At 41.6% G+C, this 25310-nt stretch overlaps 2 protein-coding genes across 2 annotated transcripts in view; one reads left to right on the top strand and one right to left on the bottom strand.

The window, feature by feature from the left end:
* Window positions 1-735: 735 nt before the first annotated feature.
* LOC120453055 (larval cuticle protein A2B-like) lies at window positions 736-1504 on the top strand. Its single transcript, XM_039637577.1, has 2 exons — window positions 736-792; window positions 848-1504. Exons 1-2 carry the CDS (start codon window positions 781-783, stop codon window positions 1451-1453), a joined length of 618 nt encoding a protein of 205 aa, XP_039493511.1. The 5' UTR covers window positions 736-780; the 3' UTR covers window positions 1454-1504.
* A 2814-nt stretch (window positions 1505-4318) lies between these two features.
* Window positions 4319-25310, bottom strand: part of LOC120451759 (homeotic protein proboscipedia) — a 31990-nt gene continuing 10998 nt past the window's right edge. Inside the window, exons 3-9 of the mRNA XM_039635687.1 lie at window positions 23844-23858; window positions 8412-8554; window positions 8123-8237; window positions 7133-7264; window positions 6901-7073; window positions 5870-6660; window positions 4319-5138 (exon numbers count right to left, since the gene is read on the bottom strand). Coding sequence (XP_039491621.1) covers window positions 4691-5138; window positions 5870-6660; window positions 6901-7073; window positions 7133-7264; window positions 8123-8237; window positions 8412-8554; window positions 23844-23858 — 1817 coding nt within the window. The 3' untranslated portion in view covers window positions 4319-4690. The remainder of the gene's footprint in view (window positions 5139-5869; window positions 6661-6900; window positions 7074-7132; window positions 7265-8122; window positions 8238-8411; window positions 8555-23843; window positions 23859-25310) is intronic.

Here is a 25310-nt window from a genome sequence, read left to right as displayed (position 1 = left end):
TACTGTGCTGTATAAGAAATTTGTTTTCCAAAAAATGGTAAACAATTTTTGAATTGAATTAAATTGAATTGCTGCATACTAAGGTTCCACAAACTAAGAAGCAAACAACTAAACTGTTAAATAAAAATAATAATTACAGCATTATTTTGTTGTGCTAATAGATATAATTAGGATGTAAAAGAATATCAAACATAAATTCAACATAATATCTAAAATTCTATTATACATAAACGGATCTTAAAAGATGATCGTTAAACATATTTTACTAAATTACTAAATTTACATGTTGTTTTGAAGTATATACATATACACTTTATTCCCTCCAAATTGCAAAGTCTGTGAGAACCAAGGTCACCCGCCCGACATTTACCATACCATCCTTTAAAGATCTTGGATTATCGAAACGCTATTAGCAGATGCACTGACTTCGCAACTACCAATTTTAACGTGGGCACCTGGCAAATGGGAAATCCCGCGCGAATCCGCCGAATCCTTTCTAAATAATTGGACTGCACTTCGCATTCGCCAATCCCTTCTCCTCTCTCTCCACTCTGTTCTCTGCCGGCGTCTCTGCCGACTTTGCAGTTGACTTCGCTGAGCGGTGACTTCGCGCTAATTTGGAGCATGATATTCAGAAGGCCAAGCGTAAGCACCTTGCCTCACCTGAGCAGAAACTGCAAGTGTGGGCTATAAAACCGCTGGCCGGCCAGAAACCATATCATTCAGCCCTCAGCATCGTTTCTGCAAAGAACTAACCCACAAATCCAAAAACTTTATAAAATGGCATTCAAGGTAAGTCCTGTGTCCTCCCATCAAAACCCTTTTCTCAAACGAATACGTTCCCCAGTTCGTCTTCGCCCTCGCTTTCGTCGCCGTGGCCAGCGCCGGCTATGCGCCCATCGCCGCCCCACAGGTGTACCATGCTGCCCCGGCGGTGGCCACCTACGCCCACGCCCCCGTGGCCGTCGCACAGAAGGTCGTGGTCAAGGCCGCCGAGGAGTACGACCCCCACCCCCAGTACCGCTTCTCCTACGGAGTCGACGACAAGCTGACCGGCGACAACAAGGGACAGGTGGAGGAGCGCGATGGAGACGTGGTCCGCGGAGAGTACTCCCTGATCGACGCCGACGGCTACAAGAGGACCGTCCAGTACACCGCCGACCCCATCAACGGATTCAACGCAGTCGTGAACCGTGAGCCCCTGGTCAAGGCCGTCGCTGTTGCCCCAGTTGTGAAGACCGTCGCCGCTCCCGTTGCCCACTACGCCGCCCCTGCTGTTGCCCACTACGCTGCTCCCGCTGTGGTCAAGACCGTGGCTCCAGTTGCCCACTACGCTGCTCCTGCTGTCGTCAAGACTGTGGCCCCAGTGGCTCACTATGCTGCCCCAGCTGCTTATGCCACATACGCTGCTCCCGCCCACTATGCCGCCCCCGCTGTTGCCTACCACCACTAAGAACTGCCATTCCACATCGCCAGCCCTTTATTGTTATAGTTTTACGAACGACAACTAAATATAAAAATTTTGACATTTAAAAAGTGTATTTTACTGTATCCGTCCTAAAGGATTTGTATTTACTGGGATATAGGATGAATAAAGTTGAGTAACTTTAACTTCGAGAGGGCGCACTTCGAGTGGCTGGCTGTGTGGCCAATTAACATTTGAATTTAGCTGCGACATTGAAATTCCTAACTTTGAGTCTTAAAGTCAAATTAGATTTTGTATTTCAATCGTTCCATTCCATTGAGAGATCTTTTTATTACACTCGCTATGATTCGATTCGGGTCTGGACGTTGGCCAATCCCATCAACGAATAATAAATCATAATCATATTAGTGTGTGCTTTGAAAAGTAATATACGGATGTATGATACAAACGATTTTTTCGTTTGCCAGATTTTGATTAAATTTTTGTTAACGGAACTTCAGCAATCGGCTTTCCCATTCCGCATTTCGCATTCGTATCCATTAATTTTCTTATTATAAATTATCTGTGAAACTTGCTCGGATTGTGATGGTTTGATAATAGACATTTATACTATCAAAACCAAGGCGTTATGTAGTTGCATCGTGCTTGTCGATTCCTGGTCTTATACAATACTTAAGTTAAAGTATTTTTATCCAAATTGTTTACAATTGTCACACCAAATCAGGATTGGGCAACTTTTCCATTTCGCTGTTTAGTTTCTTCCGGGGTTCTTATAATGAGCCAAAGCTGAACCAGTATTTTCCTGGATTTCTTCTTAAAATTTGTATTATACCCGTTACTCGGAGAGTAAAATTGTATAGCGAGACTCGGCTGACTTTTAACCGTTTCACTAGATATAACTACCACGCAAGAAACAAGTCTATACCTTGTGATAAGAAACACAAATAGAAAAAGGATGGGCTTCATTCTAATGCCATCAGCACAATTTGAAAAGGGTTTGAAACTTGACTAACGCTTGGATAAAATGTATGTATAATGTATTAATGTAATGTAATGTATGTATAGGCTATGTAGAACTATTTTCCAGTTTAAAAAGGCTGAAACACGAACAGAACATGTTAATTAAAGCTTATTATACAGAAAAACGAGACTTCCTGTGTAAAACCAATATAATCCAAACCATATAATCGAATAGTTAAATACAATCAAAAACTTTAAGGTACTAAAGGAACTTAAAACAGTTGGTGGCATAAAAAGTTGCTACCACAATAGTTCCTCTCCTTGGGTTTAGCATGAAAAGCACTATAAACCTTATTACTGTACTAGGTGTTAAGATTTCAAACCAATAGGATAAGCTTCTGTGGAAAGAAGTATGCGAAGTAATTCCCTCTTGACTTGAGTAGGATATTAGAATAATTTTTAAGCAATTACAGTATTTTCAGATTGAATGTTTGATAATAACCTAAAAGTATGAGCTTGCCATATATGTAAGTATATTTTCCGAATATATGACCTGCAGATGAACTAAAATAAGTAATTATTTTTCTGGTAGTTTATATTTATCAAATCAACAAAGGTGAGTCTATTACTGTGGCCTAATGATTTAAATTTTGGCTTTTCTCTTTGGAAGTTTATAGGTGTAAAATAACTAAATTATTATTATTTAACATACGAACTTAGATTCTGAATTGAAGAGCACCAAAATCTCGGGAACTTTGGAAGTTAGAATCACCAATGTATACGCTCTTGTAAATTTCGTACCTAGTGAAAACATTAACGCCGTAACAAAACGACGTAAAGACAGAGGAATTTTTGTGGCTTGATTTCCTTGATCGTAAATGGGATTTTAATTGTATAGGGTGTTTTTTTTAGAGGTATAGAACTTTAAATTGCAATAAAACAACGATGGATTATTCGATTGACATGAATTTTATTGACATGAAAGATAATCTTGTGGCATTACATTTTAAATATGATTTCTGGCATATGACCGCCACGGCTGGCTCGGATGTAGTCCAATCTGGACGTCCAATTTGCAATGACTTTTTCCAATATTTGGCCGTATATCGGCAATAACACGGCGAATGTTGTCTTCCAAATGGTTTAGCGTTTGGGGCTTATCCGCATAGACCAATGACTTTACATAGCCCCACAAAAAGTAGTCTAGCGGTGTTAAATCACAAGATCTTGGAGGCTTATGAAAAATCGGGAACAACAGCAATCTCGTTTTGGGCCCATTCGACGAATCTACGCCTTGCTTGATGATCGTTTGGTTTCAATTCTTGCACGAGTTGGATTTTGTAAGCACGCATGACGAATTGCCAAACCAAACTGAGAATAAATCACTTGACAGCTGTTAAATCGGTCGCCATCTTGAACAGTAATGCCAACTTAAAGTTCTATACCTCTAAAAAAAACACCCGTTATTACAAATACCAACCAAAATATTTGTTCATGTCAAAACATTCCATAGAATCATGTCCCCATAAACAACATTTTTAAGCACCGACTGTAACCAATAAGTATTGTTCGCTTTAACATATGTCTTACGGACATACATATATTCATCTATTATTAATAAGTTAATAAGTCTTTAGTAATTTTTAGGATATTTTTATTCTGAAAATTTTTTGTCTTAATTAGTTCTCATTCTTTCTCCTTACAACGATATCTATTCCATTATTTATAGTCATATTTATAACATATATTTGTTTACTATTATAGAAAAATTTAGATCAACATACGAACATGACAAACATTGAAATAATTGAGAGTGCTTTACGATTCCAAATTAAATTTTTTTCATTGAGAAATTGCACTTGAACCGAGAGCGATCCAAACATTTATTTATAATTTTACATTCAATTTATTGACAGTTTGTTTACGTTTTTGATTTAAGCTACTTCGGATATATACAAAACCCAGTTTATCAAAGACAATTTTGTGAATTATACTCATTGATGTGGACTTGTGCGAAAGTCGTTTAATTTTCCTAACTATTTACAATTTTAGTTGTCTGTTCTGTAGTTCTACGTGGAATTATAAGATAGAGCATCGTTTGACTTGAAGCCAATAGAAAACCAAGACAGTTTGGATTTGATTACACTAAAAAGAGGAATAGCTTATTATGTACAGATACAGATATGTGCTAAGGACAAAGTGCTTACGATGTACGACACTGAATAGAATTACAAGACTCACGCCCACGCGGCGAATTAGGCTAACAGATATTTACAGTGGCCTCTGGCTAACTTCCTATATGAACTAACTGAGTTGGTAGTACTCCGGCGCAAAGTCGTTAGCCAGGTTGCTTAGAAAGTTGAAGTCCGAGCTATTTGAGTTCTCCAGCCCACTGATCGCAGCGGTCCCAGCTGCAGTGCTTCCGTTGTTTCCGAATCCCTGGCCCTGACCAGTCGCTGCTCCATTGATGGCGAATCCGTGGATGTGCGAGGGCGGCGGTCCGACTCCCACTCCTCCGGGAATCGCCGCAGAATTGTGATGGGCATGGATGTGTGCATGCGCCTGAGCCGGCACCTGCACGTGGTGGGGATGGTGTCCATGGCCATGGGTGGCCGGAACAGGAGGTTGCTGACCCGCCTCGTAGTACCCACCACCACTTCCGGCTGCCCCAAAATTGTTGTAGCCCTCGCAGTTCTCCATCTGTAGGCCTAGTGCACTATATGTCTCCCCAGTTCCCAGGTGATGCATGTGCCTGTAAAGAGTTTAAACGGGTAAATAATCTTCTAAGACGCAATCAGATTTTTGCAAGGGCAAGGTTAGTAGCTGACAGGGTCTGGGTGTTGTGACACCCCTCGCAAGTGGTTTGTGCCTCGGCTAACGCATGTCGAAGCCCAACACCATAACCATATCGGGCTTATGTACTGGCTACTATGGCAGTGCTGGAAAGTTTTTTAACTTATGGATGGCTGAGAAAAAAACCAAAAAAAGTGGAACATCTAAAATATTATGCCAAATATATAAAACAATCTTATTATGAAATCTTCGCATGCATACGCCTTCGCAAAAAAGGTTTACCTTGTGATAAAATTATTTAATTTTTTCGTCTGCATTGATAAAGTTTAGAAATTTAAGTATCAACAGGGAATCCTTTTTTTACATAAAACGAAACAAATTATTGAGGTCAAACTGATTTTACACGCGAAAGATTTAAAAACTGGTCCAAAAGAACCATTCAAGATTACGTGGTAGGTAATACGGAACCAACTAGTAGTTGAAGGATTCGATTTCTGACTGGGAGCTCGTACAAATGTTACCATATATGTCATTGCCAATTGCTTTGATTTCAAATGTTTTTTTTAAACACTGACCGACTTATGAGAATGCATGAATAAAACTTTCATTTATGCTAAGTTAAACTATTGGAAATTATAGGGATGGATGCCCAAAATCGATATACAAATCGATTGATATCTCGCTACTCACTGGTGGTTAATCGCCGCTGGCTGCTGTGCCTGCTGCTGTTGGAAGACCACCGTTTGGTGTTGGTGAGCTTGCGCCTGTTGTTGAAAACTCATGTTGTCGTAGTAGGCGCCATTGTTGAAGTTGCTGGGTCCGTTGACTGGCGCCTCAAAGTCGGCTACATGGTTTTGGTGGTGGTGCGGCTGCTGGTGGTGCTGTGGGTGGTGGTGGTGCTGTTGCTGGTGGTTCAAGTACGCACTGCCGTTGGTGTCGTTGTAGTTGTAGTAGAACTGTTCGTTCTGCTGCTGCTGTTGACTGTTTTGGTGGAAATTAGGCGCACTTGGCTTGGGACTTAGGTACTCGCCGTGCAGCGTCTGCTGCTTGTTGTTGCTTGGATTGTGGTGCGGTGAGGCGGCGAATTCGATGTCGTACTTGCCGTAGTAGTCCTGGGTCTGCTGCTGCGGCAGCTGCTGCTGTTGCGGGTGCAGTTGCTGCTGCTGCTGCTGCTGCTGCATATGCTGCTGCTGCTTGGGACTAGGATAATAGCCTGGAAAGTAGCCACCAGCTGGGCCACCTCCACCTCCACCCCCGTTTCCATTTCCGTTTCCACTATTGCTGTCCGAAAGGAGTGTGGGCGTGGCAATGCTATTGGTGGCACTCTGAAAGCGTTTCTTGCCGACTGCCTTGCTGGTGGGTGTATTTCCGACGGCGGCGGCATCGGAATCCCGTCGAAAACTGACCAGACTGGGTGTGGAGTTCTCATAGCCAAAGGGCGAGGCCTTCGAAGAGGTGGATACCGCCTCCTTTTTGATGACCTGAAGTGCAGCATTAAAACAAATATATTCAAGAGTTAAATAATATTGTTTTTACATAATATCTTAGAATTAACAATTTTCTTAAAGATTATTAGTTTATTGGTAGCCAAGTAAGGATTGTTTACTTAGAACTCGCACTTAATTTACGAAAATGTAATTTATTTTTTTTTTTAAGCTGTTCCATTCATTTAACCCTTAAGTTGTTTCAAACAGCTCTCGCACCATAGATGTCTGACTCACCTGACCATCGTCTTTCTTCTTCACCTTGATGGGACTGCTCTCCTCAATGTCCTCATCGAGGCTTACACTAGATGCCACACTGGAGTCGGCGCTGATCACATTTGAGGCGGATACGGTGGTGCTGCCCATCAGGTTGGAGGAGATGCCCGTTTCCAGGGACGAGTTTGGAGTCACTGGGTATTCAAAAATAATCATTAGAAATTGTACCATATTCTATTATAATAAAACCTACGGCTTCCAGCACTCGGGTTGTTGTTGGTGGCGCTCGGCGTGTTGTTGTTGTGACCCCGGGAATTCGACGTGGAATCGGGTATATCATCGGAGGGCAGTTCGCAGCCTTGACACGATTTCTTCGAATTGGAGTCTGCATTTCACGGGAAGATAGGATGAAAGCAAATCAGTAGGTATATGGCCAGGAATATTGATGATTTGTTTTCGTAAGTGGAAGACTTAGAGGACAGGAGAGGGGAGGGGAGGGGAGGGCAGAGAACCAACTCGGAACTCTCACGCGAAAGGGGTTAGCACGTCGAGGGCCGCCCTGCCAAGAGTCGTTCCATCCCATCCCATGCTCTGACAATGATTGATAAGCTACACCATCTCTTACTTCTGCGTAAAAGCCCCAGAAAGAAAACCATGCAAAACCGAAAAGTAAAAGTGGAACAACTTGTTGGTAAACCCCAAGAGCGAGTTCAAGTTTTTTTTTGGTTTCTGAATCCTTTTATGCAATACGAATCGAAAACATTTTATCTGAAATCTTATTCATTTACTGCACTTGGCACTTGGGTTAGTCCTAAGTTTTTCGCAGTAAATAGTTTTCTTTTTCTGAATAAATAAGAGCATCTGCATAGTTAGTGGTTCTAGAGCGCACTTAACATCGTATATTTTGAAAAATAAATTCAATATTATTCTGTAACTGCTATCAATGATAAATATCTGCAAAATGTTCAACATATTCTTAGAGATATATAGATTGGAAAATAAATAGCTTTAAAACACTTTCAAGTGTTTTTAAATGAATGTTAAACATTGTAAGCAGGTTTATCAAGGGTGGGCTTGTGCCTTTTTAACAAATCTAGAAAAATGCACGAGACTGATGGAAAACAAGAGAGAATGCTATAGTCGAGCGTTATTTATGGCAAATCAAGAGAACTAACAAAAATGTGAAAAAATATCTAATATAAAATATAATGTAATCAATCATGTATGTATATGCTCTACTTACTACTGTCGGACTGATCATCGTCACCTTTGAGGCTGTCCTTGTTGTCCTCGTCGTCCGTTTTTGAGAGCGTTTGCCTCTTGTGCTTCATGCGGCGGTTTTGGAACCAAACTTTTACCTGCAACAGAGAGATGGGATTAGCTTGAGTTCCGTCCAGGTGTGTGCAATTAAAAGAGTGGCAAAGTGGGGGAAGGAGTCGAACTACTGGCAGTGAGCAATTTGTCAGCGGAGTAATGGAATTCCGCAGCCGTGTGCGAATGCAGCGGAATAAATTGCATTGCGGAGCACTCACCTGTCGCTCCGTAAGGTCCAGGCTGGCAGCTATCTCGATCCTCCTTGGGCGGCATAAATATTTATTGAAATGGAATTCCTTTTCCAGCTCCAGCAGCTGGGTATTGGTGTACGCGGTGCGGAGTCGTCGGGGCAGGCCGTTTTCTGGAACGAATTCAGCTGCAATTGAGAAATTGCATTTTGTTCGTTTGAGACTTGCGGAGTGAATGTGAATTTTTTGTTCAATTTTTCGTATGTATTTGTTCTTCGAGGTTTTCCCACCAACATGTCCCCGGGTGGGCGTGGCCATGGGACATGCGTCAACAAATTGCATTCGCGGTGGGACCCGTGCCTCAAGGATTCCACTTCTCAATCTCCGCCCGTAATCAATCCATCAGCTCTTCAGAGGGCATAACTAATTCAGCAAAACTCGCCCAACTAGATAAGAAAACTTTCAGCACTCTCCAGCAATCCTGCCGAAAAGTGCAGCTGATGCCGCGCCGTAAGTCGCTCGTCTCGAGCGTTTTTCCTTCGCCGCCGAGTCGCGACACTCGCAGCTCGAGCGTTAAGTAATTAACAAAAATCTAATCAATCAATCAGTAAGGCAAAGACATGCCCACAGCAGGGCTCTCAAGTGGTTCGGCTACCAAACGGAAGCCGAAGCCTCAGCTAGCAGCTTCAGTGGAAAGTACATAGCTCCCAGGGGGAGCGTGAAAAACTTAATTTGAATAGCAAGGGAAAATCTATTTTTATTTTTTGACACTCCAAGTCTTCATTAAATTGAAAATATTTAGTTCTTCCATGTGTATTATATTAATTAAATTAACACGTTAACGGAACTGCCAAAATTTGTATTCCTAACACTTTCTAAGCCTAAACATATCTTAATAATAAATATGTTGCAAAAAACAGTTAAAGCAGATGTTACTTCTTATATACATATTTACATATGAATATGAGGAAAACTTATCCAAAAAACCAGCCATAGAATATACTGCCATATAGACCGGGATATAAAATGATTACCGTTTAACATCTCGATACTAAAACGAGTTCTAATGATAGGGATCAGAAAACTGCTAGGGACATAAACTCAGCGAAAATAAATTTTCCCCAAATAAAACTCGCATTGAGTAGTAAATAAATGCGCATATCATTTTAGGAAACGGGACATTTTGCTACCTTTCCCGCAGTTCAAATTTTGCCACCTTATTTGCATTGATGCGATTGCAAAATATTTTTGTATTTTTTCGCCACTTGCCTTTTGGCAACAAGCACGACGTTTCCAGTTGAACGATCTGCGTAAACAGAGTCTCAATAGCGGCAAATGGCAAAAGGAACAGGATCCTGGCAGCAGCAGGACAAGAAGCAGGACGAGGAGCCAGACATAGACACTGATTGAATTACAGATGCGAGCCCGAGTTCCTTCATCAATACTCGCAGAGCGGATGCCATAAACACCACCTGGTGGGGCACACACACACACCAACACACAGGGATTCAGGCGAAGGGCCATTTCCCATCTCCCATCTCCCATTTCCCATTTCCCAGACCCAAGTCGCATGTACTTGTGCGAAAAGTGCCCAGATACAGATACGGAATGAAAGCATAAATTTCGCACAAAAGTTGCACCCGAAAACTGTTTACGAGCGAACTGAAACTGGAGGCAGTGGCACACAACGGCAGCCAGCGGCAGCCAACGAAAACTGAAAAGTAAAGTGCACAAAAGCAGAAAATATGATTTCCTTTTTGGCGACGACAAGCAAAAAGATAATTTTCTAAACCCGAATCGGGCGGAGGACGGAGGGCGTGGCAGTGCCAGAGCAGCAGAACGGTAGTCTGTGGGCGGAAGGGGGGAACGGGAAAGCTGCAAGGCAGCCAAGTTGAGTGCAGTTTCTGCAGCCTGGTCAAAATGGAATCCAACCATACAGCCCACATTGCCAACTCCCCAAATGACAGCTGGCTGGCTGGCTTTGGCCTTTTCGAGGTGGCCTGGAAATTACGAAATGAATTTTGTTTTGTCATGGCCAGAGGGCTGGGGAGACATTGGAAATGTCATCAGCATGGATGAAATGCCGGAAAAGTCAGGATGGAAACTTATCAGCAAACTACGAGCGAAGGATACTTTGCAGCTGCCTTTGGATTAGGTTACTGCGAATGATGCTTTTCGGTTGGAGGGCGAGAAGCTCCAGGCTCCAAGCTCCAAGCTCCAAGCTTAATTCTGGCAATCATCACTTGGTATTATTTGCTCGTAAATCTCCGCCCTGGTCTGCGAATAAAATTAATTTCTAAGGAAAGGAAACGCTCCTGATGATTTACAGCCCTTGGCATATACCTATACACTTATTAACTGCTTGAACAGCATCATTTACATGTTAACACTAAAACGCACTCGTTGTCCACCAACAGGACCTTTCTTTCGCCACCTCTCCTGCTGAAAGACAGGATTTATGTTTATATTCCGGGCTAAACTAACCCACCAAAAACATAAGGGGGCACGGCAGGAAAGAGTTTGGTCAGGACTGAAACATTTAACGCATTTGCCGCTCTTTTGGGCTGGAATTAAAATGAGCGTAAATTTTGCAACAATTGCACAAATGGTAAAAGGGCGCCGAGGATAGTCAAGTTTTTTGCTATAAATGCATATTATAATCAGTACACAGGAAGAAATTGATCATTATCCATTAAATTATATGCAAATTCATATATTCTCGATACATAAAGCTCCCTTAATCATTATGTACCACAATACCATTCCAGAAATCCCATGTGTCGACAAAAGAATTCAATGTTTATTGGCTAATATTCTCCTGATGCTTCCTAAATTCCTATGTTATTTTAATTATTAAAAATGCAGTTTGTTCTTTGTAGTGTACTGAGCCCACCTCACCCCCTAAATCATCCGCTCCCCGCCCACTCGCACGGCAGGGAATTTTCAGAATGAATGGTACACTCGTGGCTGTTTGCCTAACGCTAACTACTCGTGAACTCTTACGTTCGTAGCTGGGGATGGGCGGAATTTTTTGGGCTCGACCATCTCGACCACTTGCACATGACCGCAGTCCATAAGGATGCACATTAAGGACATTTGTGGCCGGTCAACAAGGTGGACCCGTACCAGAGCATAAGCCCAGGCCCAAGCCCAAACCCGAGCTCGAACTCGAACTCGAACCCGAACTACAACCCGGACACCGGACTGACCAAAGGTGGCCACTGGCAAAAAATGACCTCAATTTATCTTGTAGGTTTTCGGTCGGTCTAGCCGGGGAAGGAGGACCTTTTGCCTTGACTTGGCCTTAAATTACGTGAGCTCTCTGCGGTTGAGCGGCAACGAGTTGGCTAAAACTTTAAGGCCAGGCGATCAGCTCAAGTATCTGCAAGTACCGAGGCGGATTCAATCAAATTGGGGGAAGACACAATAAAAACTGGGAGACAATGGCGAGGAGGCTCAGTAGCTGAAAACTCCAAACGCCAAACGCTGATGCGCGATGCAGTAGAAATTATCATTCAGCAGCACAAAAAAGATACAGATACAGTCGGAGCAACAAATGCTGGACGTGGATGTGGACGTGTATGTCTTTTTGTTGCCGCGGGTGTGGGCCGACGAATGCGCAAAGAGCAGAACCATTAATCATTCCGGCCAAAGGAAGACAACAGCCAACAGCCAACAGACATCTGACGACGACGTCGTCTTCGGAGCAATGGAAAAAGTCAATTTCCCATGAAAACATTTTGTATCTGCATCCACTTGATATGCATTCAAATTAAACCATCTCAGGCCAACTAAAATGCGAGCTCTCCAAATAAATATCTATATATTGTTGCCTAAGCCCAGATTGAAAATATGGGCGATATGGATATAGGATATCAAAACCCCGAGCTGAGTGTCTTCAATCATTTAATTGTGAGACTGATTGACAGTTATGTGAAAAGTATAACAACTCCATGAATGGCCGGGTCCTTTCCTCGGGATTACTTTTAATTAGCGGACACGAAAGGGTTCAAGGGTGGGTGGTCCGAGATCAGGACGCAGAGGTCCCAAACCAAGCCAAGCCGAGTCGAGCATCGGTGGCCAGACCAACAGACATTTCCGCTTTCTTTTCAGTTTGCCCAACTTTACTTTAATGCCATTACCACCACCGACCAAAGCTGCCAGAGCCGAAAGATAAATTAGAGAAATATATTTAATGACTTTTCATGACCAGCAAATGTCAACAATACGAACATTTACACAAACAGGGAAAACAAACTCAAAGAAACTAAAGACTCAGGATTGTTGGCCAGGACAGAAGCTGAATGGGGACAGTGTTTTGCTCCGCTGGAGGTGTGAAAATTTTTGATTAATGTTGAAATATTTTCCATAATATTTTTACCTAATAGTTGGTATGCTAGGTCAGAGATCAAGAAAATAATTCGGAGTTGTTGAATATCAATTGCTTGAATATAAATGTTGTAGGTCTAAGTAGGAGGAGTGGTCTTATAAATTTGGTTAATTGCATGGAATAATGTTTAATGGTTTTTAATAATCAATAAATACCATAGTACCGTTCGAATTCAAATAAGTTCTTTAACTATATTATCTTAAAAATTTAGTGACTCGTATATTTTTTGTTCTCTTAGATATTGTATTAGGATATGAAAGGTAGTAAGGGAAAATAGAAAATCAAACAATAATGACTATTTCCAGTCTTTTTAAAAGTATTTCTCGTTTGTTTTTATTTTCTCTCCATGATTTATTCAGATTTTCTCACAATTGAAAATTGTTCAAATTGAATGACACAGATGCGAGATGGCACACTGGGAAATGAGAGTTTGCCTAACTACTTTAAAGCGGTTCAAATTGAAAAACTTTCATCGTGGCCCAGCGGTTTGTAAATATTTACGATATTTGTATTATATGTATATTGTGCTCTTTAAATACATGTGCTGACTGCGGAGGATAGGGAAGCTGGGTGAACTGGAGCTGAAAAAACGAAAAGATATTTCTCGGTTGCCATGGAAAAATGAAAGCTGTTTGGTAAAAAGTTTGCCCACCGCTTAAGCCAGGTTTCCATTCCCGCTAGCTGTCATTTTGGCCTGGTGCGTTGCTCTGCTCCTGCTCCTGCTCCTGCTCCTTGTGTCACTTCGTCCTGCGAGCTCAAAATATGAAATCCATCAGGGATGCTAAGAGCTGTCAATCAAAATCAGCGAGGGAAACTTTTTCCAGCACTCCTTCTCCCTCACTCGTGGGGTAAAATTTACATTTCCGTGGGGTGGAGAGTGCTCCGGGTGGGGTGGATTATGTTTTTGCATGTCTGCCAGATTGAAAGCGAATTAAAAATGGGAGCGGAAAAAACTGCTTAAAGCCTCATCGCAGTCAATGGAAAATTAATGTCGATTTAAGAGTTCGCTCCGTCGGAAATTGATTTTCGTTTGCTATATAGCAAAACTAAACCAAGGCTCGACTCGAATGCGATTACATTGGAATGACTGACAATACTTATTTCCAGGCGATCTGCTGTGGGATTCCCGAACAGAATTCCGCACAATGGGTCATGGAAAGCTCTTTGGTATTTGCCAACAATGGACAAGAAAGCGTGCCGCCTCCGATCCGTAGAAACGAGAATGATTAGTCCCCTCGGACTCAGTTGCATGAAAAATTATTTTACGAGTAAATTGTAAGGCCCCTGCACACACAAGTCATGCGAACCAGACAATGACAAATACCGGAGCTGAAGGCCAAAAATAAGCTTACGATCGTTTGAAGTCTAACACCTCCTGGAGCCAACTACCAACCCAGATTCACCTCGCCATGAATGAATAATGCCCCTTAGAGATGGGCAAGTGATTACACATTTCAACGGGTTTTTCAGCGCTCACGCACCATGAATGGAGCTACGAAAGCACTGCACGAAAAATAGTTCGGTTAAAATTGTATTACAATCTCATTTAATTAATTTCTGAGAATCGAAGTCTGTAATGCTATCTTGTTGAGTTTTAGCCTCTTTATTCAAATCATAAGGTATGGTCTTTAATTTAGATAGCCTTAAGTATGCCCGACACGATATCATCTCTAACTGCGATTGGGGAGCAATAGGTAGCAGCAGCACCTTCAGCAATGGCGGACTTCTGAACGAAATATACCCCTGGTTTCCTTATGATTAATCAATATTTCTGTTTGAGTTGCAACAAAAGCGTCGCGTTGCCAAGAGCCAAGTGGCAGGCAGCACCGACGGCTAAGAATGACTGAATGCTTGACTGGCTGAAAGAGCGACTGAAGTACTGAAATACTGAAATACTGACTGACGATGTCGCTGGCATTTCTTTCTTTTTGGCTGCCGCGTTTGACAGATCAGCGTGTGCTGACAGCTTTTGTGTCCGATCCTCTGCCACTTTTGTTGCTATATTTGTTGTTGAGCAACACTGAGCATAATTAATGATGCGCGGCTTTGGGCGCTTTTGAGTTTGGCGCTGCCAATGGAGTTTCATTGTTCGATCGCATTGGTTTCACGCCACTCTGTATGGCTATGGCCTGTATCGCGATCTCAGATGTACCGAGCTGAGTTCTGGCCTTTGATTGATCTGGCTACCGTTCATTTTCACGGTTTATTGCTGATGAGTTATTGAAAATCGAAACCAAAACAAAATTCCCAGTAGTCGAATGATAATTGGCTGTATTTCGGAACGGAGGGGTAGCATTGGGGTGTGTAATAAATGGAGAGGTTCTAAGCACATATCGACAATATATAAGGAATCTTGATCGTAAGAAACGTGTAAAAAGCTTATATAAAGAGCAAGTTCTTTGGGATTAAAATGAAACATCCTATGTTTGAACAATAATTTTAATCATTCCAGTCTCTACAGAAGAAGCGTTCTCAGGTTTATTTCCGCTCGATTTGAGTCACATTTAAATGCAAGTAATTCCTACTATTGGCTGCCACCCCCCCGAAATCAGATTCTCAAGCGGTCGGATAAGAAAACCGCCAACTCACGGCTGGTGGCTGGTCAGCCACCCGAAAACCGGAGACGTTCGAGGAAATTGCAGGGTCCCGGCAGGAAAACCCGACCTGTGGTGGTCAGGCCGACTGCTCCCCGCCTCAGGGCGCAAATGGAAAACTCGCGGGTACAAATAAATAATATAAATTGGGATTGAGGGGAGTGCGAGTGACTGGAAAAAGCGGCGAAGCTCAAGATGAAACTTCGCTTGAAACAACGAAATAATGCCTCATTTTTTCTTATCGCCGCAATAAAGCTGAATAAACGCTTCATTTCCATTTGTCTCGCAAGTGAATCGCCCCTAGCCAACTTCATAGTGGCCGCGTCATTTCTAGAGCAGGGGGATTATATCTGAAGGGGAGGGATCTGTGGGTCTCTGACCACCCAGTCGGGTGGCCACATCACAGGGTACATTTTACTGGGGAGCCGCTGGAAAAAAACATTACATTTACACGCCAACTTGGTTTTTTGCCTGCGATTTTTCTGCTCTGTGTTCTCTCCTCCATCATCGTCGTATTCTTTTCCCACTTCTTGAAGCGGCATTTTTATCGCTTCGTAAGTTTTGCTTATTTTAAACACGAACAGCAACAACAGCTCCTACAATAACAACAACAACCGGCGGCAAAAAATTATATTCATTGTGAAAAAAATAGGAAAAAGAGAAAAAGCAAAAGTCACTTCCGGTATGCCAAAGGCAAACGCGAAAAGTCTGCGAGTGTAAAGAACGAGGAATGGAGACCGAGAAAAAGATGGTCAACCTCTTAGCCGAGTGGACACAACTTGAAGAATTTCCCTCATCCAATGAAACCGACGAGTACGAAAATAAACCTATTCCACGTACACAGTAATTCGAATAATATATAACACCAAATACTATTAAGTATACACTGTTTCGAGACCACTATCCTATTTCTTTCATTGGTTTAAAAACCAAGCTTTTGTGTTCCGATTAGAGTTACTAATAAGTAATGTCAACTTTATTGAAAACATTAAAGTAAAATGGCTAGGATACGATCAGATCTTAATTCAATTATATTATAACATTGTTTCTTATATAAAATACTTTAGATTATATGAATTAAAGTTTAGATTAACTAAATACTTCCTCATCCCATTCTAGTTTTAATGGCACCTGACCAATTAACTCTGAGTATTTACATTTTGCTACTTTCGAAGCTTTCAACGCAAACCACTTAGTGTATTTAAGCCACAACAACAGAAAACTATTTAAAAATGCTATAAATCTTCTGAGCAACTCTGTTGCCGGCTAACGCAAATTGGTTAATTGACTATGGCCGAGCAACTTATACCCTAACGTATTTAAAGCTCACTTGATTTTTAATTACTGAATCACGTTTCGATTTTTAGGTTATTTAGGATATTTTTTTTGTAATATTTAAATTAATCTACATACGTATTACTATTCATCGTAAGCCTGCTTTCTTCAGTATCTACTTGTCGTTCTGGCCAATCAACAAGTTTTTAGTTTCAGTTCAGTTTAGCTGCCGCCACTGAACGCACAAGCTTTCTGGCCTGTCGCAAATGCAAATTAATAATAGGCTCCGACGGCAGTGGCTTTAATTGCCGGTCAGCACCATTCCGTTTCCCGACAACATGGCGTATGCGTGATGCCATCGCTGATAATTGAATTTCAACGGTGTTCGCATGCGTTCAACTTCAACTTGCAGCTCGTCGACTTGCAGCTGTGCGATTGGAGCCGGACTTTGTGGTGGAGCTGCTGGTGGTGCAGCCTTCAATTTGCCACAAGCGCCGCCTTTTCGAAATGAGTTATGGCCAGTGGGCTCTGCCAGTAAAAGTACGCACATTTTGCCACGAGTGCACTCGAAATAAATATTGTCAAGACGGCGAAAAAATTGCACAATCAAAAGCATTTCACTGTAGACTGAAGAGCATGTAGAACTTGAAAATGTTTTCATTCATAAGGAACTGTCCTGACACTGCCTAAGTCAAACGGACCTTCTTAAAACTATTTTTATGAAACAAATTTGTTTAATAACCATCATTCATTTCATATAGTTTGAGCCTAAATTAATCAACTTTTTAGTGTATTCAGTATATTTAGTGTATTTAGTATTTTCACTAGTTCTTCAATGATTTCTCTGAGTGCGCTGAGAGAATTTGTCCCCTAAAATATGCGGTTCGTGTGGATGTTACTGCAGTTGCTTAGGTTGTTCTTGTGGATGTGGATGTGGATGTAGCTGCTGCTGCTCGGTCGGCTTGCTCTGGCTGGTTGCCTGGCCGATATTAACCCTCGAGTCAAAGTCTTGAGACATAAATCATTTAAATCACTGAAACATGCAACTGCCTGCCACTAGCCTGCTGAACTGCTTGAGGTCCTTGTTCTATGGCAAAGACATTAAATAAATCGCCTGCTGCCAAATGTTTCACATACGAATTTGCCTAAGCAACTCGCTGTTTGCCAAAGTTTTGCATTTTGTCTTGCCACCCGTCAAAGTTTTGCGCCCCCTCCGTTCCGGGGGTTTTCCTACCCCCTCCGACTTCAGGTCTTACGTGGGTCGTGTCAAATACATGTGTAGCTCTTGCCGGGGCATTACACACAGGTGGCGACATATGCTAAATGTCACATAGTTCCTTGGGCCACACGTAAACGTATGTACTTATGTTCGAATGATATATATACACATTTATTTGGCTTATTTATGCATACCCTGGACATGGGACCATATAACCATCGTCAATTCAGCTTGGCCATATTTCAGGCAGTGGTTGCGAATTGATGAAACGATTATAGAATGATTGGGAACGATTAAATGGGTGTCCGCAGGGAGAACGATATATGTATGTATATTGATAGACATTGTATTACTTCTCATTGCAATCTTCCAAAAACCGATTTGGATATTTGTAAGCGGCTTGCCTGTTTGTAAAAAAGTTGCCATTGCCATACAAACTCTTTAATTGATGAATTGTTCGTATGAATTAATAAGCAATTATGTTATATCATATCTTACTATTAGATGAAACGTTTCTGTTGTGAGCATTACAGTTCTCAGATACAATTTCAACGTTCTGGTACTGATAAATGGGATAGATTGGGTAGAAACTCTCGTTTTCACCAAATCCATATGCAAAACCAAATGATTCCCAAAAAAACCCAAATCCCTAATACTGAAATTTGGTTCTGTCAATGTCATCAATTCCATCCGCGGGGCAAAAGGCATTTAAAACAAAAGGTGGAAAAAGCGGATCCGAATATGTTAGCCCTGCTCAGTGCAGTGGATGCGAAGGATGCGCACTGCCTTAATTGAAACCGTTTAAATTGCAATTAATCACCCAGCGGTGAGGATGCCACGAATGCTGCACAGTTGTTGCCGAGTGGCGCATCGAATCCGTGCGGGGTGGTGAGGGGCTTAGGCACGGTATGGGGAGTGGGTATTTGGGAAAATGGGAAAATGGGGAGCCTTGTCTGAATTACTGTCACTGCAGTGACTAATTTTTATCCTTTTTTGTCCGCCGAGAGCTGACTCTTTGTTTTAATTTGCAGCGAATTAAGAAGCCTTTGGAGTTGAAGTTGCGGTAACTGTTTAATCGCTTTCGATATGCAGACTTAAGTTTGCGGTGGCAAGCAAATGGGGTGGCGTTTTGATAAGTGAAAATATGGGCGACAACCCCCGCTGCGATGTCGCTCGGATGAGGATATGGCTGCACTCGCAGAAATAGGTTTCTACGATCAATTTTTTATGATTTAAATAACTCTAAGATTCTTTTCTATACAATTTATTTAAATTATTATTAATTCAAGATGATTTTTTCAGACTAAATTATTTTCTTTGGTTTCAAATACTTCAAATGATTGTAGACTACAAAATTAGTTGGTTTGATTAACATGGCGTCCCCTTTTTCAAGTGCACAGAAGACAGTAAACGGGCGGCGGTGTTATCACACCAACCCCAAGTCCCGACAAACTCCGCCGGACGCACGCACCGGATACGGCTGCGGATGAAGGTATGGGCGGGTCCGGACTTCGAGGGTGGAGTGGCTCCCTTTTTTTAAGTGGAAAAGTGGAAATAAATTAAAAATGGGTGGCATCTTTCTGGCTCCGAGTCTCAAGCGCCACAAGCACAAGCGTCTGCCACACGACGACAACGACGCTGCCGGCTTTGGCTCTCGGCTTTTTCAGAAGGTACAACTTTTGGATAAAACAGTTGAACTTCAAATGTGAATTTGATTAGGATATTTGCATAAAATTCTGTTTCAGCGCCAAGTACACACTACGCTTCACATTCTCCCCTCCTGAGTGTGGGCCATAAAAATCCCTCGAACACAGGCGGAGTTTCGGATGGGGGTCCGACCTGAGTTGAAGCGTATGCTTGCTGCCGGAAACGGAAGTATATAAGTCAACCTAGATTTGGTTTAGTAGCAGCTCTGCTGATACCAAGGACAAATGGCCTTTCAGCCAGAAGCCGAAGCCAGAAGCCAGAAGCCAGGAGAGAGCGCTTTAAGGACTACATTATTTAAATTTGTACAACGGCGGTTGGCTAAAAGAAATTTGGCTGGAAAAAGTTTCGATACTTTATAGATTTTTTCCATAATAATCTGTTTAAAATCTTTGTAAAGCACACTCAGCTGTTTAACTAAAACTATACCCAAGTCTGCTTTTCTGTGTGGTCATTGATATTTTTATGGAGGCAGACATCTTTCCTCACGGCTTTACAAACCGAAAACCATGTCTGAGAGATGTCATCGTTTAAACCTCATTATTGTGCGATGTCCTTATGCAATCCTTACGAAACTCTTCCCCATATCTTCCCTTTACCTCTGACTTATTCCGCCTTAAAAAGGCACCCTCCCCGGAGCGGCACAATTAGTCTTGCCCATAACAGCAGCTAATAGTTTCGTAAATAGTTTTGGCCAATATTTACATGAGTTGCCTTCTGGCTGGCCTGCTTGTGGGTTTTGTTCCTTTTGTCTTTTGCTGCCATTGTGAAAATATTTGTCTTCAAACGGCCCATTGTCTCTGGCCGCTCTGCCATCATTCGGCACGCATCGGATACACTAAGAATTATTTATTCCAACTGTATTTCAACTTTCTTTTCACTTTAAAAAATGGTTCTGCAGAATATTCTAAATAAATAATAATATGAACTAGATTTAAAAGAGTTCTTTCAAATAAAATGGCAAGCCATAATTGGTAAGGTAATTTCAATATATATGATTCATTCTACTGCATACTGACTTTGTGCAGTATTTTTTTTAAATAGTTCGACTACAGTTTACCTGAATAAGAAATATCTCTAAGTGCACACGCATCCGCAGTCGTCGCCGTCCACTGCTGACGTGCGTCTGTCTCAAGCTCTTTAAGGCTGCGTCTGCGTTTGTATCTGAGTCTATGGATTTGTTTCTGCATCAGTATCTGTATATGTATATGTATCTGTATCTGCGTCTCCGCGTTTTTCTCGCCGTTGTCTGCCTTACAAAACGTGTTCATTACAATCCGCTTGCCGTTGCTTCTGCTGCAGCCGCTGCCGCTGCCAATGCCGCCGATCGGCCAAATGTGTCAGAGCTGAAACGTCATGATTAATGATGCAAGCATGTGGGCCCGTCTCCGTCTGTGCGACCGACTCCGCTCCGACTACGATTTCCAATCCGACTGCGAGTCCGGCTACCTTTACGACTCGAATGCGTTCAGGGGGCAGAGACAAAAACAGCCCGGGGACAGGGCAGGGCATGGGAATGGGAATGGGAATTGGGAATGGGAACGGTAACATTTTATCAAGGTAAATTAGAAGACGGTACACCAAAATGTAAACATCGAACTGGGCAGCACTTGGACATTAGGCGAAATTAGAAATTAATCCTGCCACTAAACCACAGATGGAAATGCTTCCAAGGGGGATGGTGTCGGAAGATCCGACTCCCATGTTCTGGCCAGGGGTAGTCTCTTTTTTTGTCTACTTCTTCTTTTGGGGGCGGAACTTTAGAGGTCAGGCAAAATTAATGGGAAATCCTCATGACTGACAAGTCGGGGTAATAGCTTATACACACATCATAGTTGATCTATCGAGTGAAGCGCATCGAGGAAGTTACAAATTATTTTGGTAGAAAAAGGGCCTTATATTGGGAATATGGGAAAATAAATCAAATATAAGTTTTATTTAAGAAGGTTCAATATTCAAATATTCTGTTTAACAATGATTCTGATTCTGAGAAAAGAGTCCTTTTCCCCGATTCAAATAATGTTACAAATATTTTAATTAATACTTTTTAAATAGTAATGTACACCTTTAGGAACCTATAATTATTAGGTACATCAACTGGAAATATCAGAAAAGATAATAAACCCTCTAATGTGCCTATGTGTGGTTAGTAACCGACTTGGCTAATATACAAGAACCCCACTCACATATGCCGTGCTTCCGGAGTGGGTGTTGGTTATGTCCTGTGAAATATGTAAGTACCCCACAGCCAGCCAATTACAGCACGACAATGCGCTGACCTCAACTCTGCTCCTAGTCCTGGCACACACACTTATGTACAACCTCGTAGCAAAGTGGTTACCGTTCTGTGGCCCAGCAGGGGTTTCAAGGGGTAAGTTAGTCGCAGTGAGAGAGGCAGGGAGGGGTGGGCATGGTGGCTATTGCCAGCGATACAATAATTGCCCTGGGCCAGGGCCTTCGACCGTCGCCAGTCGACATACACTGCAAGAAATGCAATAGGCCATCTTCAGATTTGAGTAGCTGGAAAAACTAAATACATTTCTTTGACTTTGAAAAGCGCATTGTACGTGCAATATTTTAGCAACTTATCGTACTTCGTGTTCTGGATTTTAAAATTATTTCGCTTATGTTATCAGGGAAATCAAATACTTGTTATAACATGGAGAATATATGATTTCAGAGAACGGTGTGTTATTTAACCTAATGTCTTCCTATAGAAATTGGTCATAGATAGCCGAACTTACCTAATTTTAAATTATTTACACAATTACGAACTGAACTGTCTTATAAAAGCTTTAGCAAAATGAGATTCGCAACATCAATGCTTACTAGTCAGCCAACTTTGTATCATTACCCTTGCATTGAACATGAAAAATTAGTTTAAAGGTAATCTGATTGATACTGATCCATGAAGCTCGTGAGAACTGCAATGAGACGACAATGAAACATTGAGTTGAACCTTACCACAACTCTCTTTCTCTATAAGGCAACCGATTAGAATCAAAATAAATACATATAAAGATATAAAGACATTTAAGATTTATCTTGCCATGCATAAACACTTCAGTACGTTACCTTGAATATGAATACTTTTTTTGAGTGCACGGGCCAAAAAACTGAACGAAGCAAAAAGCAGACCAGCAAGAACCACAACCACTCGCCACAAAAAGCCGCCATGGCGCGGTCTTTCATTCATACTACATTCATACTCGAACAGGAACCCAAGGCATGCAATGGCCAGGTCGGGAAACCTGACATGTTCTTTTCGATCAGACAACGACGACTACCACCAAAAGGCAAAAAAGTGTATATATGTATATATACATCGAGGTGGGCAATAGGGGGCCTTGGCGGGGCGGGGCGGGGAGGGGAGGGGAGGGGTCCAGTGTTTGTCATTGTGGCTATTCGAGCCAGTGTGTGTGTGTGGAGTACCTCAATCATGTAATTATTTCCTCCGCAACAAAGCCAAAAAGAGAATGAGAGAGGCTTTCGGATTGTGGTGGTGTGTGTGGTGTGTGTGCTGTGTGTGGTGTGGGCCAAACTTAAACTGGTAGCGTGTTTGCGGCTCTCTCCCTTGTCAGCGAACAGAAACACGAACAAGATTGGTCTACATATATTTCTTAAATTATTTATATGTATGTACGCACACACAGATATGTATATAAAAAATGTTCGTGTTTTGTTCCTCAATTTAATTCAGGGAAAATGGGTATTTCTCCCTCTCTGCGTTTTTTATTTTAAGCCGTGTTTGCGTTGCTGTATCTCACTTCCCTTCCCCCAAAAAAAAAACCTAAACCTAAGCTTTGGTCACGAACATGAAAAAGCGACGTTTCCGTTGAACCGTCTCCAAAATGGTCGACGCTTGATTGGCTCAGTTTTTTTCTCCGTTTTTATGGATGATTTTGGACCTACTCTAGATGATTTCGAGACACAAAATGGTCGTCCCAACTTGGCCAGATATTTTCCTGAGAAACGCTTTAATTATTTGGCTAAGCAAATTTTCAAGTGAAATGGCTTTATAACCATTATAATTCACATTTTTCACTTTGCGGTTTTTTAAAGATCCCTGTAGGCTGGCCGAAATTGGTATAATACGATTTAATCAGGCTGCTGCGGTTTCTGATTTCATATTACCGATTCGCCTTGAAGACTCTCCCGCAACGAATGCAAAATGTTTTTGGTTTTAATGGTTTTAGGCCAATTGCAGAATCATATTGTTTGTGGTTGGTTAGATTGCGCAATGGGTAAGAAATTGTCTGTTTAGCTGGGTAAGTACTTACTAATGGAGTTATCACCTGAAAAAGAAGGAAAACACTTAATTAGGAATATGTTTATTTCGAAAGATAATGAGTAATTTTAGGTATTTGCTTAGCTATTTTAAATAACATTTTTGGTCAACTACAGATGCAGTTTCTTCATTGAGCACTTTAATAGACTGTTTACAACGGCATTTTTTCATATTTTTTAGTATTAAGCTTGCCATGGAATTTAATGGATCTTTTAGCAAAGAGATGAGCATAAAGAAAAACACCTAGACTCATACTGAAATCGATTAATGATTATTGAGGTGTGAAAATAATTCAAGACTTCATTGTCTTGAGTGCTTCAACCTAGAGGTTTCGATATTAAAATATGGAGACATGCGTCTTTGTTTATCTTTTTCGGTCACAAAGTTGCTTCAAAATTCCAACTATACATTACTACATAATATCGGCCAAGAAACTTCCTTTGCTGAAGTTGGCTTGTAGCAAGAGTGGAAAATAATTAACCTCAAAGTTCGGAAAGCGGAAGTTTGCAAGCCGGTTTGACGTGGTCAACACATGCAGCACGTAACGAGCGGTCAAGTGGCGGTACTTCCTTAAACTCACTGTTACTCAATTCTGTTCTGAAACCCAACTTTCTTATTGAGAAGTTTCGGTGGCAAAAAACCAGAAGGAAATCCCAGCCGGGCAAGTCTCAAGGAAGCGCTAAACTTCTACTTCTCTCAGAAGTATGTTCTTCGGCTATGGAGTGGTGGAGCTCCCAAACAAGGGGTTGGATCTCGATGACGATGATGATGGGCAAGGCAAATAAAATCATGCTGTCGGAAATAATAGCGTCTAGCCTGGAACTTAATTCCTAATGGGTTGGGTTCTAGTCTGCCCCATCTGTCCCCATCCTTTCCCATCGAACTGCTGCCAAGTTTATGCAGTTTCATAAGCAATATTTGATATTTTCGTGCAGCGGAAGCAGCTGCGTGATTAGCAAATATTTTCGTTTGATAATCAGCGAGCATTCCCATTTCTATATGCAGCTGATGCGAAGCTCATGAATATGACTGGCACTTTAAGGGTCGGTTCGGCTATTTCATTTAAAGATGGAACTATCTTTAATGGGTGAAGCTGCAGCTAAGTCCGGTTCAAGCTCTTCGGGATTTTCTGTTGATTTATGGACAGCAAAAAACTGTCTGTATTTAAGAAATATCTTTAATATATTGTTAAATAATAATATATTATGTTAAATAGCAATAAACTACATATTGGAATAAATATACTTAATGCATTAAATGGACAAATTTTTCTTTAAGCCACTCGAACTTTTTTGGTTCCCACTATAAACTTTCCCCTGAGTCCCACTTTAAAGTACCAAGTGAACCCGAACACACTTTCTAATCCTACCCGAATCCATTTATCTAATTGAAAATAATGTAGCGAGCTATCTATCCATCTGCGAGTATTGTATCTGCCCATGATTATTTTGCAGTTTAA

Source organism: Drosophila santomea, chromosome 3R (genome assembly GCF_016746245.2).
Source record: "Drosophila santomea strain STO CAGO 1482 chromosome 3R, Prin_Dsan_1.1, whole genome shotgun sequence".
NCBI lineage: Eukaryota > Metazoa > Arthropoda > Insecta > Diptera > Drosophilidae > Drosophila > Drosophila santomea.
Note: the sequence above shows the minus strand (reverse complement) of the source record. Positions and strands in the feature narration are given on the sequence as shown.